The sequence below is a fragment of the Phaenicophaeus curvirostris genome, chromosome 7, assembly GCF_032191515.1.
Source record: "Phaenicophaeus curvirostris isolate KB17595 chromosome 7, BPBGC_Pcur_1.0, whole genome shotgun sequence".
NCBI lineage: Eukaryota > Metazoa > Chordata > Aves > Cuculiformes > Cuculidae > Phaenicophaeus > Phaenicophaeus curvirostris.
Window position 1 is genome coordinate 39,823,602 of NC_091398.1, and position 16,584 is coordinate 39,840,185.

The 16,584-nt window shown below is 43.6% G+C and overlaps 1 protein-coding gene across 1 annotated transcript in view; it reads left to right on the top strand.

The window, feature by feature from the left end:
- EPC2 (enhancer of polycomb homolog 2) overlaps positions 1 to 16,584 on the top strand; it is a 44,990-nt gene that overhangs the window by 9,473 nt on the left and 18,933 nt on the right. The window contains exons 2-3 of the mRNA XM_069861675.1: positions 7,064 to 7,223; positions 14,455 to 14,600. Coding sequence (XP_069717776.1) covers positions 7,064 to 7,223; positions 14,455 to 14,600 — 306 coding nt within the window. The remainder of the gene's footprint in view (positions 1 to 7,063; positions 7,224 to 14,454; positions 14,601 to 16,584) is intronic.

Here is a 16,584-nt window from a genome sequence, read left to right on the forward strand (position 1 = left end):
GGGAGCTGTAACCACCTTCTGCTGGAGAATTTCCAGTGTTTTCCTTCCCTCTCCTGTAAGGAGCACAGTTTTGACTCGTGCTCACATGAAGGTTTTGAGGTGTGAAGCCAGGAATTCACAATCTGTGCATGCTACCGTATTTAATAAAGAGGAAAACTGCTTGTTGTGGAATCCCAGCCTTTTAAAATGCATTGTGAGGTTAATGACATGAAAACGAGAGAGAATATTTATATCTGTAGGTGTGTACCCTTCCATCCCCATCTGTCTGACTGGGGACAGCCAAGTTATGCTGATTAAAGCCTTAAAGCCAACTGTAAAGACAATGAAAAGGAATTCTGCAGATGCAATTTGTTACCCGTCTTGTCTGTGCAGGGTTGCCTTTGTTAGATGGTGAGTGATACAAATGTGTCCCAGGGAGGAGGTGAGACAACTTTCTGTGTCTTTTAACCAGATGTTACAGTGTTTGTAACTGCTCTCTTAAGGTGCTCAAAGGCATCTTGGGGGGGATAAAGGGTCGCTTTTCAGGAAATATAAACTTCTCGAAGTACCATGTCCAGCCTTTCCAAAGGGACTTCAATTTAATTCATTGTTGTAGCAGTGATTCTGTTCTTAATAATTCTTTTATATTCACGTATTGGGAAACTACTAACTTAACTAATTAAGTTTAGCTTTAAAATGTGGTGCTCTAGATTCCTTTTGACATTTCATTAACAGTGACAGTTCTGTGTCAGTGATGTGTTCAGAAATAGCAAACAATCATTATTTGTAGGAGTGAGAGGTGGCTCGTGTTCTCACACATCACCGCTGTCCCACTCACCAGGGTAACGTTTGGGATGTCTCGCTGGCATTCCATGTCTGTTATTACATGGGATGATAGAAATTGCATTGCTTGCTTTTTCTGCTTTAAACGTACTTGGAGATTTAATTTGTTTTGTTTGAGGGGTTTTTTGTGCTGCCAGGGTAACTAAAGAAATACAGAAATGATGGCTATGTTCTCTGGCTGTCTCGCTTCACCTGGACCTCTGTCCTTGTCTTGAGCTGGCTGATAGTCTGACTAAAGCCCGTGTAAGCACTATGAAATGACTACGGGCAAGCTGGGAGATAAGAGTGGCAGAGAGGAAATGAAGGCCTGTTTTGGCATTTTTTGTTCCAAATTGTATTTTCTTCATTTAGATACATAGCTCCCATGTAGAGCTGCCTGTGAAGGCACCCAGTCATCCAAGGATGTTGGGCTCAGTTAGGTATTTCTGGTGACCCTTCTCTTGTGCTCTTTAAGCCTGTGACAGCATTCTTGAGGGAATATTCAGGTGATTTGTGTGGAATCAGATGATTTGTGTGTAACAAAATTCACAGTAAGAGTGACTTGTCCTCAGTGTTCACACAGCTCTGGGATTGCTGTGTGAAATTACAGTTGTTTTAAGAACTAGAAAAGGGAAGAAAGTGGCAGCAAAGTGGTTTAGTTTCTGTTGACGTATTAGTTCATTAACTTCTGAAATAATGGGACTGCTCTGTAGTAGCTAAATTAAGAAAATCTTACCCATTCTGAGGACTTGCTTGAGTTTTTAGGATGGAGTGGTACAGTTTGAGTTGTCTGTCACAGCAGCCCACCATTATTGTATATAGGTATCTTTGTTATTTTGCCTGTTTTCATAATTTAGCAGGAAGGAAGGCAAGTGTGAGAGGAGCAGTTCTTGTGGTTGTTTAAAACTAAAAAAAGGATAGGAGTTGTTGCGTTGGAAGAAAGCAATACGGGCAAAAGTGAGTGAGAAGTGGTACCGTGTGCCCTTTTGCGCTTGCAGGGAGGGCTGTTTGCCATACCTCCTCCTGCTTCATGTGGGTTCTCTTGAGCTGCCTGCCGCTGAGAGGGAAATGGGAAGGAGTTTCAGTCCTGCAAAGCAGCTTTGCTTTGGGCATGTTGGTTTGAACGCAGCCTGTGAGGTTTTGTCATTTGCCCAGTGCCCTGAGTTACATCATAACTAATACAACATTTTAATAGGACACCAGGTAGTGAGAGGGAATGGATCTGATTACTCAATAGATTAATTCTCCATTGCGTCACTAGAAATACCTAATCAACTGTGTTCGTTCATTAAAATGTTTGCTTTTCAAACTAAATTGGAAATGAAGCAGTGAGTGCCTCCTAAGATCCTCGTTGCTGTCCTGAGCGTGACAATTGCTGTGGTGCACAGCAGGCTTCCTGCTCTGTGTGTGATTCCTTATTCTGGCCAACTGGTCTCTGTCCCAGGACAGAGGGAGGAGAAGGGAAGGGAAGGAAAGGAAAGCAGCTCTGTAGGTGTCTTCCTTCTCCCTCATTTCCCGCCCTGAGCCCTTCAGCTGCTTAGCTCCTTTCTCAGTTGAGAGACACCTCAGATGAGTGGTTATCGTTTCATTCATGCTAGGCTGATGTGTCCGGCGCTGTGGCAGTAGGTTCCTAGCAGCTCAAGGAGAGGTGCATCCCACTGGTGGCGTGGGAGGCAAATGGATCCACCTTGTGAAAAAAGACCAAGCTTTTCCTGTACTGAGGAGGATGACTGTTCATTGGCCATTGTTTTTGTGGCTGCTAAGGACTGAAAGGGTTAACCACGGAAGGAAACAAAAAGTAGTGCTTGAGTTGAGGCTTGAAGTCCTTACAAAAAACCAGGGGGAATGATAACAGGGCTGTGAAAGGGGGGAGAGGCTTTAGATCAAAGCAGCTCCTGAGCTTCCTGGCAGCTTCTCTTAAGTGGTGTCAGCAGTCGATGCTGCTGAGATCCAGGCTTTGCAGGACGAGCCTGCACATTTCATGCTAAACTTCTATACATTTTGTTTCTGAATCTTCCAATTAAATACGAAATGTCAGTTATTTTGTATTTCATAATTTGAATGTAATGCTAAACAAATAGGATCTCTGGGCTTTAGTAAGTTTTCCTTGTTTTCATTGCTTTGATTCACTACTTGATTGCAGGTAGATTGGAAGGCTGGCTCTAGGTTGGCCTGAAGATAGTTTATTTTGATTAGGTAAAGCTTTAATAAATGCACTTTTCCCTTTCATTATACATACAGCGCTGTAGAGTTAAAGCCGTGTGTCTTGTTAAGAAACTTGATTTTAACTGCTAAGCTGTGCTGTGTTATGTTTTGTTTTCCTTAAGTCTCTTAACATCACTCAAGATATTATTTTCATTAAAGGCTGCAGTGTTGCAAATCTGTGAATTGTGTGGCCTGAAGCTCTGGGGTGACAGGACGGGCAGAGAGGGAAATCTTTCCTTAAATAGAGTGGCAGTAAACTGTAACGTGTTTCATTACTTTCTGCCTCACAGGGTAAACTTAACTATTGCTTAGTGAATTAAAGTGGTGAAATAACCTCTTAAAGAGTTGTGCCATTGCTCTTATAATGCAATTTTAGTGAATGAAGAAGGGAATAGATAAGTTTAGTCCTAAAGCTTCACCCTCTAAGTTTCTGTATCCAATATGGAATTGCTCATTGCAGTTTCCTAGTTAAGACAGGGATCAGCTTTCAGTGTGAGGGTGGTATTCAACTGCAGGCCTCTCCAAACACACTCATCCTGAAAACTAGCACATTTATTTAAAGTGTGATAAACTCATGTCTCCAGGAGTGTGAATGTAAGGAGAAAACCAAAGTGCTCTGTAGGATCTGAGTGTTCTGCTCTGCAGCAGCAGAATAACTGGGAGTGTGTTGGTAACTGTAGTTCTGATGGGTAAGGATAATGTTCAGGATCGATCGCTTGTTTCCCTTAAAGCTTGATGGAAGCAATCCTTAGGAGAATGTTACCTGTTGACTGGTTATCCTGCTGTTGTTGAACTTCGTTTCTAGTGAAGAAACTCCCAGATAAAAGGTTTCAAAATACCACTAGATTCATGGCCTTTCTTGGATAGGAAAGGACACGGCAGTGCAGGTTCCTTGCTCTGTTTCAGCCTTCAAGCCTGGTTCTGAACCTGTGCAACCAATACTAAGTATTTTCAGTTGTAGAGACAGGATTCAAAAGAGAGACAGGATTGTAGTGTCTCGTTACAGGCTCGGAGGTGTGATTTCACGTCTCGCTCTGGACTGAAGCTGATGCCTATTCTCTGCCAGCCCTGTTGTGAAAGGCTGTCAACTCGTTTGGGTTGGAGTGGGAGACTGCTGGGTGCAGCGCGTTCTGCTGTGCCGCTCCGTGCTGGCAGGACAGGCTCTCTAGACTGAGGAAAAGATTCTGGATTATACAAAACCAATGGCCTGAGCAGTTTGCTGTAAACTGCTGTCAGTGTGGTTATTGTACAGTGAAGGGACCCGCATGGCTAATGTGCATCTTTGACTTGGAGAACAGACATGCTAATGCAGCACTATTACATACACTAAACACGGAGGTGCTTCTGTTATGCTGTCAGCTGAAGATATGGGACTGTCGAAGCTGTATGTGTTTGAATTTTGTAGTCATACTAGAGAGAAAGATTTGGATGTGCTTTTTAGGGAATTAGTGAGTAATAGCTCTTTGACAGGTACTCCTTTTTATTCCCATGGCAGCTTGTTCTGTTTGCCATCATCACTGTTTCCTCTGATGTTCAGTTATTTTGTATGAAATGTTTTTATCTCCTCTGCTTCAGAACCAAGTACAAGTTAAAATTCAGTGTATGTCTTTCAAGAAAAGGTGAAAAATAGACGAAAAAGTATAACGGTATAGCAGTTACTAAATCTGTCTTTAAAAATGCTTTTTCAAGTTTGATAAAGCTGTTTAATGAGACCAACTTTGATATAAAATTTGTCAGAGTTTGTTTAAACAGAACTGTTTTGGAAGTTAAAATTTATAGTTTCCTTAACGTCATGTTCAGCAGAAAGATTCCTCTTCCCCCAGTTTTAATACATCGCCTGCCTCTTTCTTGAGGCTCTGCTGTTTGAGTGACAGCGACGCTGTTAAGATTCCTCCGTTTGAAAGCTGTGTTATGCTTGAAGGCTTTTAATAGTGACGTGAGTACTGGCACCTATTGTCAGATTTTCCTTGGAACTCTTTGTAAGCTTACTAGCAGAGAGTTACAAGAACCGAGAATTGGAATTACTCCTCTGTGCTGCCTAATGAGCTGTGAAACCAAAAAAGATAGGGAATTTTGGTTGTTACGTTTTCTGGAAGTAAACTTTATTTACCCATTCATTGCTTAGGCCATTGTGAACTGGTGTGGCTTCTCTATGAGTTCTTCCAGCACAAGGAAGGTCATGGATCTATTCAAGCAAGTACAGAGGAGGCTATGGGGGTAATCCAAGGGCTGGAGCACCTCCTGTACTAGGGCAGGCTGAGAGAGTTGGGGTTGTTCGTCTTGGAGAAGAGAAGGCTGCGGGGAGACCTTAGAGCAGCTTTCAGTGCTGAAAGAGGCTCCAGGAAAGCTGGGGAGGGACTTTTTACAAGGGCCTAGAGTGATAGGACAGGGAGGATTGGTTTTCAACTGAAAGAAGGGAGATGGGGATGAGATCTTAGGAAGAAAGATAAGGATGGGGAGGCCCTGGCCGAGGTTGCCCAGAGCAGTGGTGGCTGCCCCATCCTTGAAGTGGCTAAAAGCATGGACCACAGCTACTCTGAGGAGGGTGTGAAGGAACTGCTCTTCTTGCTTCTGGCCAAAGAGGATTGGTTATTGAAAGAGGGACTGTGGAAACTGGAGATTTTCAGGACTTGAAAAAGATCTATCTAGGAAATCGTTGTCTTCAAGGGGGAGTTGGACCCCCCAACAAGTCCTTCCAGAAAGCATTTCTGTGATTCCTCCTTGTGTGATAGCGTTAACGGTTAGGAGACAGCTCCAGGGACCTCAGCTGGAAGCAGCACAGCAACAACATAGATCTTGTAGTTGAGTTACCAACTTGGGCTGTGAAGCTCTCCAGACACGTTTTAATGGAATGACAGATCCACTCAGTGTGGAGTAGCTGAAGCAGATCACACCAGATATTTGATTGCACGCTCGTCTTAATTCTAATAGCGTTCACTTGGGAGCCTGGTGGTTTGATTTAACATTGCTTCATCTGCTGCAGGAGATTCCCCAAGCCGCTCTTCCAGTTGCTGATTTGTTATATTCTAATTTGGCAAGAATTGGATTATTTACCTTTCTGCAAGATCTTAATAGTTAGGAGTGTGTAATTTATTAAATATGACTTACTTATTTTTCAAGATTGGCTTTCATTCGCTACCTTTTCTTAAATAATCTTCTGTAGAATTGAAGAGGAAGAAACCCTATTCTTGAGAGAACTTAGCAAGGGTGTAGTGCACAATCTCTGCGTGCGAGGCTGCTGCATCTGCCAGTCTGTGGTGCAACCAAGTTATGGCAACGCCAGCTGGTTCTTCTCTTTGTAGTGTTGGTGCGTGGCCTCTTGTGAGGCAGAGTAGTCACTGGTGTCGATCATGGGGAGGGACACTCCAGAAAACCAAAGGAGGAGATAGAGCAGCAAGATCTTTTTGTTCTGAACAGGAGAATAAAAATACTCCTGCCAGCAGTCAGGTGTGTAGCAACAGGTAGAGGATTTTTAATTAATTTGGAGTGATTCAGCGGGAATTCTGGCTCCTGTAAGAATCCAATGCAGTGATACCTGCTTAGGAAGTCCGTGCTTTTCAGGTGTTTCTCTGGGAGGAAGGCTTTCGCTGCTGCTCTTAACTAGCTGAGCTTCTAAAGCATGGAATTGTGGGGCAGACTGGAATGATGAAGTTGGGTATTCCTTCAGTTTGCATCTGCTGCTTATAATACTTTCAAGGACTTGCTAAACATCTGTTATTGCATAAAGCTTCTCTGACAAGTTGTGATCGGTTTGGCTTACACCAGCCCTGAGGTGAACAAAGGCTTCTCTTCATCCCCTTACGCACTTTGGAGCTCTAAGGTTCCTGTTGGTTAGGAACTCCATGGCCTACTAAGTGATGGAGAATCCATCTTCCCCTGCCTCTAGCCTGGAAGCAAGCGTCCTGCTGTCCTCTAAAGGACAGTAAAACCTCAACTCTTCTATCTGTGTCTCATTTAGAACACCAGGGCAACTGTAGGAGTAAAGGATGACTGTTTTCGTGCATACCTCCATGTACTGATGCCTGAATAAATAAACTCTTACATTTTCCTCTTGCAGGAACATCATTTACAACGGGCCATCTCAGCACAACAAGTCTTCAGAGAAAAGAAAGAGAGCATGGTTATCCCGGTCCCTGAAGCAGAGAGCAATGTCAACTATTACAATCGCTTGTATAAAGGAGAGTTTAAGCAACCAAAGCAGTTCATTCACATTCAGCGTAAGTTCACAAATGTTGCGCTTGTTCCTGCCTCCCTATTGTTTAAATTGAATAATCTTCAAAGTTGGTGCAATATTCAGAAGGTGGGTGGTCTCAAAAATCCGAGGTGGATGTATATGTAAATTCCAGTCTCTCTTAAGTTCCGCAAGATTTTGAGGTTGGAGGTGCAGTGAGTGTGAGAGTTTTCCTGCTGTGTTTGTTTGTGGCTTTGTGCTGTATGTGTACGTACAGTGGCTGCCAAGCCTCCTCCTCTCTGTCGATCGTCCAGCATTGCTGATCAAGCCATGCTTTTTGTGTCCCTCCTAATTCTGAAAGTAACAGAACGAGCCTCGCTGCCTCCCCATTGCTTATACTGACAGAGGGAGTGGGAGCGGGGTTGTCTAGCTCGCTGAATGAGTCTGGAACTCCTGTGAAATCAGAGGTTCAGCGAAACAGAAGAGGTTTTGTAAGCAAATTAACTTTTGTCCTACTCATTGTAGTAGAGTTCTTGAAGGTTTTGTTTCTGCTGTGCTAACACTGGAGTCCAGGCTGTAGCATGGGAGTGTTCGGGACTGTGGGTGACAGTTATTTTGCTAAACCTATATAGAATTCCGTTTCTGTAGGGAACTCTGAGCTTATTGTACAGACAGAAGGAAATACTCTTCTACATGAGTCTAGCTTCTTATGTCTTAAAAGATCTAATTAATTAATCTGAACTTGTAGTTAATTACAGTGGTCTCTGGATTAATTATACCACTTTTTTTTGTTGATGTTCTGTTGACAGGGGACAGACGTTTATAGTTCAGTTGTTCCTTGGCACATGAATTGCTTGTCCTTTGCAGGATGTAGTTATAGGTGATTATTTTTTGACTGGGATTTCTCCCAGGAGTCATCTCCGTAGCAAAGCCTTAGATTCAGTCACAGCAGAGCCTTGTCATGTGCTTACAGTGAAGCACAAGTTCAGTCCTGGATCTCTGCAGAGAAAACTCCTCTCGTCACATGTTGCTGTTATTGGAAAGACCCTGACATTGATGTGCTGAAGCACCTCGAACAGGAGTATGTCCTCAGATGTTAGTCGGGGGGGTTGTGCAGGCAATATTGATTTTATTGAACTTAATCTGGCCAAGCAGAGCCTGTTGATAGCCTATTCCTTGCACACTTTCAGCTGCCTCAAGATTCTCTGATATAGTAGAGATCGTACTGGTAATGTGAGAAATGAGCCAAAGGAAATTGTTGCCCAGAGCAGGGGTGGCTGCCCCATCCCTGGAGGTGTTGAAGGCCAGGTTGGATGGGGCTTGGAGCCCCTGATCCAGCGGGAGGTGTCCCTGCCCATGGAACTGGATGGGCTTTAGGGTGCTTTCAAACCCGAACCACCATTCTATGATTAAGTATTTCTCTGCTCAGTAAATGGAACAAACCTGCGAGCTGGGTAGGTTGAGTTGGCTGAAATGAAGCTGCTAAATAAGGACTGTATTTTATTCTTTGTTGGACATTGCCAGAAACACTGCAAATACTGTTAATAAACATGTCTGAAAGTGTTAAATCTATTATGCCAAAATGTGCTTTGTCTTGTTGAGGCTCACAGTCTTTCTGCACAGGATTACTGAAGGTATTTGAGCTGAAGATAAACATCAGATCCTGCTTCAAGATAATTTGCCCCACGTATTCTGAGTAGGTGTGATAAAAAGCAGCTTTATGCTACATAAACTGCTTGGAAATTCTGTTTTAATGCTAAAAGCACAGAAAGCAACGATACTTACTTTGGTCAGGGAAGTTGGGTAAACTGATGGATGCCAAAAGCCACATACTGGAATCCATTCTTAGTTGTGGTCACTAGAAAGTGATGAGTAAGCTGAAATAATTCTGCAGTTAATCTGGTAGCCCAAGTTTTTAATATTTTTAGCTTTACTGGTATAATTCTTTTATTTAGACCAGTGGTTCCAAACAGGGAACAGTTAATTTCTTTGCGAGGCATAGAATTTGTGAATAAGCATGGATTCCAGGCATTGTTGGACCTGGGTAGCACCGATTCAGGTGACTTTGAACTGAATATAGATACAAAAGCCTTGAACTACTCTTATTTTTCAAGTGTATTTAATAGTTTTGCAAGAATGTTTGTCACAGAATTACAGAATCACTAGGTTGGAAAAGACCCACTGGATCATTGAGTCCAACCATAACCATGGTCATTTCAGTAACATGGAGATGTCTTTGAAGTTATTCCTGGGCAGCAAAGAGAATGAGTTAGTGCAGTTCTACCTGTGCTGGAATTAAGCTAAGTGATCTCAGCGGCTGTAAGGAAATTAGCATCCCTAACAAACAACGGGAATGGAGCAAAAAACCCTGTTGTTAATAAATAAATTTTACCTGTGTGTAAAATGCCAAACTGTTGGTTTGTCCAAAGTATTGCAGCCAGATAATTTAGATAAAGGTCGAAAGTCATCAAGTTGTGAGGGATGAACTTTAGTCACTCCAAGTTAAAAAATAGTGGAGTGAGCATTTCATGTAATTGAGGGTTCCCAGGTTTTTATTCATTGTGTTGCTTGTTTTTAGAGAATGCTGCTGCGGGATCTGTTCAGGCTGTGGGCTTGCAGCCTGGCCGTGTAAAATGGGTCCTTGTGTGGTACCTGCCCTGCTGAGGTGGGGAGTGCTGGGAGCTCTGCTCGGGTGCTGTGGGCTCACTGCGAGGTGATGTTTTGCTGCTGTGTTACTGCTGTGGGTATAATTACCACATGCGGTTCTTGGATTGCTCATGGTCTTTTATCTGCTGCCGTCAGGATCGCCACTGCCCGCTCCTTCCTTACCACCAGCACCTTTCTGGTGGCAGCTGTGTTCACACTGAGCGGAACTGATCTGGAAAGTGATCTGACAGAAAGATTATCTTTTTTTTTTTTTTTTGATAGGGGAACCTCTGTGTTTATCAGTTTTCTGTCTCGGCCCCTTGTGTGATTGCTGGTGTTGGCACAAGTGTGGTGGAAGGCACGTGGCTTGCTGGGGAACTGCTTGTTTTAGTCATACCTCATGTCCATGTCAGCTTAAAATGACTGGAACCACAGCCTTAATTTCGTTAGCGAAATGAAATCAGTTAACTTAGGTTAAACCAAATTTAATGTAACCTACCTTAAAACCAAATTGCATTTCTGTAATTCAGTGTAAACTTGATTCCCTGGGGAGCTTAAGTAAACAAAAGCAAATCCTTGGGACAGGTTCTGCCGTTGGGGGTGGTTAAAGTGGCAGAGGATATGAACTGGGATGTTGGTTTTGCAGCAGCAGTTAGCAAGTCACAAGTTCTGAGTGTTCACACGAGGTTATCTTTACTGCTGAGATCAATGGGGCACTGTGGAAGGAATACAGAAGTTTCAGAGAGGAAAATGGGTTCATCAGTCATGAGTCGTAGAATGGTTTGGGTTGGGTTGGAAGGGACCTTAACACCCATCCAACCTCCTAGGAACTACCAGGAAGAGGTATAGATAACCCATTTTAAACTACATGAGCTAGCAGATTGGTTGTTCAGGTGACCTCCTGCTAGGTATGTTGTTGAGGTACAGTACTTTCTGTGGCCAAACCTGGCTCTTCACTCATCCTTGCAGGCGTGAATGGGCAGTTGCATCCGTTCCTGTGGCAGGGGCAGGAAGGGAATGTGGTGATGGATAGTTACCTCACACAGCACCTTTGTAGACCCCCTGTGTCTTGCGATGGCCAAGCTCCGTGGTGAGGAACGGCTTTTTCTGGAGCCAGTAGAGTTCGCTCAGTGCTTGGGAGGAGATGGCAGCTGGTGGCTAAGGATGTCCGTAAAAGTATGTTTCAAAGAACAGGAGTGGACAGACTTCAGGGAAGGGAGGGCACAGGTGTGAGTGTTCCAGAGGTGTGAGCCAGCTGGGAGTAGATTAGCTTCTAATGGTTCCATGCAGCAGTTAGAGGAGGAGATTCCCCTGCATTGCCTGAGGCTTCTAGACCTCTGTTGGCTGCTGGGACTTTGTGGCCTTCCTGTCTGCACTGAAACAGGAGCTGGAATGGAAACACCACTTCCACAGTGCCGCTAACCTGTGGCCTCCGTGTAAACCCCCTCTCTTTGGTGTCCATAACTGCAGGTTGTGACGGGTAGCGTGAAGCATTCCTAGTGAAAGTAAAGCAGGTTGTGACAGGTAGCGTGAAGCATTGCTAGTGAAAGCAAAGCTGTACTAGAAGGTGTGAAGGGCAGAATCTGTGACAAGGGCTGCCGCTGTTCGCACAGCACCAAACACTGGCTTTATCCGATGTCACTCCTGGCAGGTACCTGTCGCAGAGCTTTTATCTTGTCATTCTGATTATCTGTCAGAATATTTTTATAGAGTTGAAATCCACGGTGTAGATTCATTTTTTGTTTTTCTTTAAGGATTAATTTTTTTCTCAGTTTTACAGCACTCTGTTTGTTTTTTATGAAGTCTCCAAATGACAGCCAAGGGAGCGGATGTTTTGTCAGTGAGTAATTCACTACAATATGTGAAGCTGCATGGCCTGACATGTTACTGAGCTGTAGTTCACAGGGGTGGATGAACCAGTGCAACAGCCAGAAGGGGAGGTTCTGCTTTCCTTCCCTGTTCTGCTTCTGTCTGCATACACTCGTGTCTTGAACTGGATTAGCAAACCAATTCGGCTTGCTAACGGGGAGCAGTGAGAGGGGGGAGACTCATCTGAAGGGCATCATGGGGTCATTTTAGGTACTGGCAGTGCAGTCGTCTCACCTTAGAATCATAGAATGTTTTGGGTCAGAAGGGACCTTAAAGCCCATCCAGTCCCACCCCTGACATGGGCAGGGACACCTCCCACCGGATCAAGTTGCTCCAAGCCCCATCCAGCATGGCCTTGGACACCTCCAGGGATGGGGCAGCCACCCCTGCTCTGGGCAACCTGGGCCAGGGCCTCCCCACCCTCACGGGTAAACATTGTTTTCTAATATTTCATCTAAATCCCCTCTCTGTCAGCTTAAAATCATTCCTATCCCTGCACTCCCTGATCAAGAGTTCGTCCCCAGCTTTCCTGGAGGCCCTTTCAGTGCTGGAAGGCCGCTATATTGTTATCACTAATATTCCTAATGCATTCCTGAGGCCAATTGGTCTTTTAAATTGCTAGTTGGGCTTTATCTGTATGGATTTATTTTGACTTCAGTGGATTCCTCTCCATGTTCTCATCATCAGTGAGAACATAGTTAAAACCCTATGGTTTGGAGTGGAGACACTTCCTTTATTGTTAGGAGAGCTCCTCCAAGGTGATGGGAGTATCTGGTCTAGAAAGCTTTTACCACTTCCCTTGAGCAGCGTTTTTTGAATGTGGTTTCATGGTGTGTGTGAGGCTTGTGGTAGCTTTGTAGGCTCTGGGAATGGTCTTGGGGTGGGGGAAGCTTGGCAGTGTCCTTTCTGGTGAAAGTGTTTAACAGGTGGTTGAATTGATGGTAGTAAAGGGGAGGTGCGATGTCAGGCATCGTTCCATAGCAGCAAGAGGACTAAAGACTGCCAAGGTCTGACTTGGCTGGGAGGGCTCTGAAGGGTTTTGAAACTCTGGGGAATAACAGGAGGAGTCGGACATACTCAATCCAGGCTTGAGCAGTGGTCGGTGCTGACTGGGAGGGAAACTTTGGAATGGAGTGAAGGAGTGTGAGGGTTACAGGAGCCACAGGTGAGATGTGGCAGGCTGGTTTCATCGAGTCCCGCACTGATACTTGGCAGCTGGCTCATTGATTCTTGGCTGTCCAGCTCTGAGCTGGATCGTGTGACAGTTGCCCTTGGCCAGTGTTTATCTTGGAACTTCTTATTCCTACGGTCCAGAACTGAAGAAGCAGGATCTGATGTTGTAAGCCGTGTAGAGTTGTTAACGGTTAGAGGGAGTGCTGGGGGTCAGGAGCCCAGTAACAGTGTCAAGTGCTGTGCAACTTCTGTTATTGAATTAATAATATAAGTAATTCCACTTAATACATAGTTACAGCCCATTATTATTAACAACTTCTTTAAATGAATCTTTATAGTATGGTTACAGTGTGTGTGTGTTAGGCCAGAGCAGCCTTCTGTCTGGGTGGTGGTGTCAGAGGGGCTGCAGTCAAGCGCTGACTCTTCTGAGAGGTAGTAGGTTGTAGCTAGAAATGCTAAGGTGCTGCTTGTTAGCACTTCTCGGCTGTATCTGACTGCATTTTCATGCACAGCCAAATAGATGAGATGCTGGTAGTGTTTTAGGTAACTTACGGCGTGGGAATATGGAAAAAGTGATCTCAGGCTGGTCTGAGATGTGAAAAGGATGCTCCTTACCACTTGCTCACTAACTGGTCAAACCGCAGGAGAGAAAATGCTATAATTCGCTTTAAAGATTATTTTTAAGTGTTCTTATTCTGTTCCTGGTCTTTCCTGGTGTTCCAAGTTTTTTTTCGAGGCCCTCTCAAAGCACATTGTGAAGCTCGGTAGCAGAGTTTTTCTTTAAGTTAGTGCTCAGGAACAGCCACGAGTTTAGAAGCATCAAGACAAGAGTAGAATATATTTCAAGAAGCTTTCGTTGCTGTTAATACAGTAACTCAGTTCTGAATTATTTGGAGAGTTGTAGCTGTTTCACCTCTTTAAGGCTTTTTTAGGTACAAATAATGTTTCATATTAAGAATTCTGGCTGTGGTATGCAATTTGTTCATCCTTGTAAGGCTTAATTTCTGCTCTCTTATTTGAATGATAACTGCCTTCTGCTTTTAGTAGGGCAAGAGGCTTCGTGTAAGTGTGGGAATGGAAAAGTTATTCCTATTAAATACTGTAAACCTCTGGATCTTTTAAACTGTTCAAAAAATGGGCAACTGAAATTACATTGGAACTTCAGTTTAAGTTCTTTTTCTCCAAGTCTGGGATTTGATTGAAAATGATGTTGATTGCATAATATTCTGGAGGAGCAACAGCACAAGGAAGCAGTTTTGCTCTGGTTTTGCAAAGATACATCGACTCTTCTATGTCTTTGTGGTAATTTTTTAAACTAAAGCACTTTTTTCTGCCGTCCTTTGAGCCACTTAAAATAAAATGAAACTTCTTTTGGTTCCCCACACACTAGAAGTCAAGATAAGCAGCTTCTAACACTTGTCTTGCAGCTGTTATGTGGAACTTTGTAGCATAAAGAAAAAAACGTGACAGCAGAGACATTTTATCAATGGTTTTTGATTTCTGTTTGCCAGATGCACGCGTCTCTATTTCGACAGTGCATTATTTACCAATGGTTTCACCTTTTCTCTGTGTGTGTGTGTTTGTTTCAGCCTTTAATCTGGACAATGAGCAGCCAGACTACGATATGGACTCTGAGGATGAAGCCTTGCTGAACAGGCTAAATCGGAAGATGGAAATCAAGCCGCTGCAGTTTGAAATAATGGTTGACCGACTTGAAAAAGCCAGTTCTAGTCAGGTATGGTACCGCGTGAAGAGATGGATGAGGCTTTGCGAGCGCTGAGCTCTCTGGTGGGGTGGCTCTGGGTGGTTTTGGTGTTTGTTTTTCAATTTGTTTTATTTCCTACTAACAGGATAAGTGTGTTTTTGAGTCTGCAGTTATACAGAAATCACATTGCTGTCTTATTGTCAAAATTGGTAACTTAGACAAAACAGGTGAGGAGGGAGCTTGGGGAGGTGGTTGGGAGGGAGTTGGTTTTAAACTTTAATTCCTAACCGCAGTGTGTTAGAGAGGAGAATTTATAACATCTTGTTTTACTTGTGTTGATATGGAAGGAGTTTGCAGTGGTTGGCAGGAGTGTAGATTTGGCTATGAATGTAGATGAGAATTCAAATTCTCGTGTGCTCTGTGTTGCTTAGAAGGGTAACGTGTTGTGTTAATAGTCAGTGCCTGAGGTGTCTGAAGGGCCTTAAAGCCAAGAACATAACTCAAACGATATCTGAATGGTCTGCTTCTGAAAGGCCAGTTTGAAATAGGCACAACTATCTCTCAGTGAGACGGATGTTTTGTGGGAGTGAAGAGTCCTTTGCAGTATCTGCAGCTCTGCCTCAGTTACTTAATCCGATTTCATTCAATGCTGTGTGTTAAGAGGCCAAAATGTTGTATTTTCTGCATCTTAGAGAAGCTTTAACAAGGATTAGGTAAAGATTTCTTAACAGGTTAAGACAGTGGGATGTGAGGAAAAGCAGTTGCTTTTGAGTGGTACCTGTGGAATTTGTGATACTAGGATCTATGAGATTTGCAGATACCCGTGTTATAGCTAACAGTTAAAGCAGCGCTTGTTGCCACTTTTCAAGATGAATTTGCATCCTTTTAATGTTGATTTCATCTTTCATTGCGCAAATCATGAAGTTGAATTTAAGAACTGAAAGATATTTTCCTAAGATATTACAAGGATGTGGATAGTTCTCCTTAGGCAGCAGCCCTTTCTCTTTCCCTTATATGTAAAGGTCACTGAAGCCTTACAGAGAGGTGAAAAGTGTTTTGAGCCCGAAAGTGCTCATTTAAGGAAGCCCATGACGTAAAAGATGTCAAGTGTACAGGAAGCACTGTACCTGGTTCTTACACCACGGGCTCCCTCTTGAAGGTGAAATTTTTATGGGACTGCAGTACTTTGTGCCTCACTTCAGGGATTGTGGTTTTTGCGTTCAAGTTCCTTGCCCTGCTTTTGGGCTACAGAAAATTCTCAGCTGACATCAAGTAGCTGTGTCCTGAACTCTGTCTTTGGAACAGTAAGATGAAACAACTCTTGCAGGATATTGGAGCTTGGGAAAGACAGGATTTTGCCTGCCTAGCAGTTTCCCTCCCTGCAAGGGGTTATAAAGCTCTCAAATCCCACATGGGGCTGCTGTGGAATTCACTTATTTACAGTCCTTCCCTCTGAAATATAAAAAGATAGTGGTGGGAATGCCTTCCCCACCAAGGAGAGGGTTCCAGGCATTCCTCTTGGACACCTTTATAACCTGATTTAAGCAAGGAGCGTAGGGACTCTGCATCAGTGTTGCCGGTGGTGCTTGCAGAAGCAAGCACTTGGAGTCACGCTTTAGCTTCTCTGTGTGCTCAAGGCAGAGTCGATTTCTTTTAATAAGAAATAAGTTAATAGAAAAAAGAGAGCAAAGGCCAAACGAGACTGAGATTGTTTTGAAGCAGACTTCGTTCCATCGCTGTGGATATTAAGTTGTGTGTTAGCTACACACAGTCCTACCAACTCCTGCCTATAGTCTTGGTGGGCTGGTGAGTGATAGATGAACTAGGCTCATGTCCATTCGAGACAGAGCAGGGCAGTGTCACAGTTTAAATGCTGCAGGAGATCAGAATCACAGAGGGGTTCATCGCCTCCTTTTTGTTCTTTCTTTCTTTTCAACACAGTTTAATGTTTTTCTAGTGCTGCTGTAGATTGCAGGGGCTTTATTCTGTTCTGGCTGGAATTAATACTTATGTA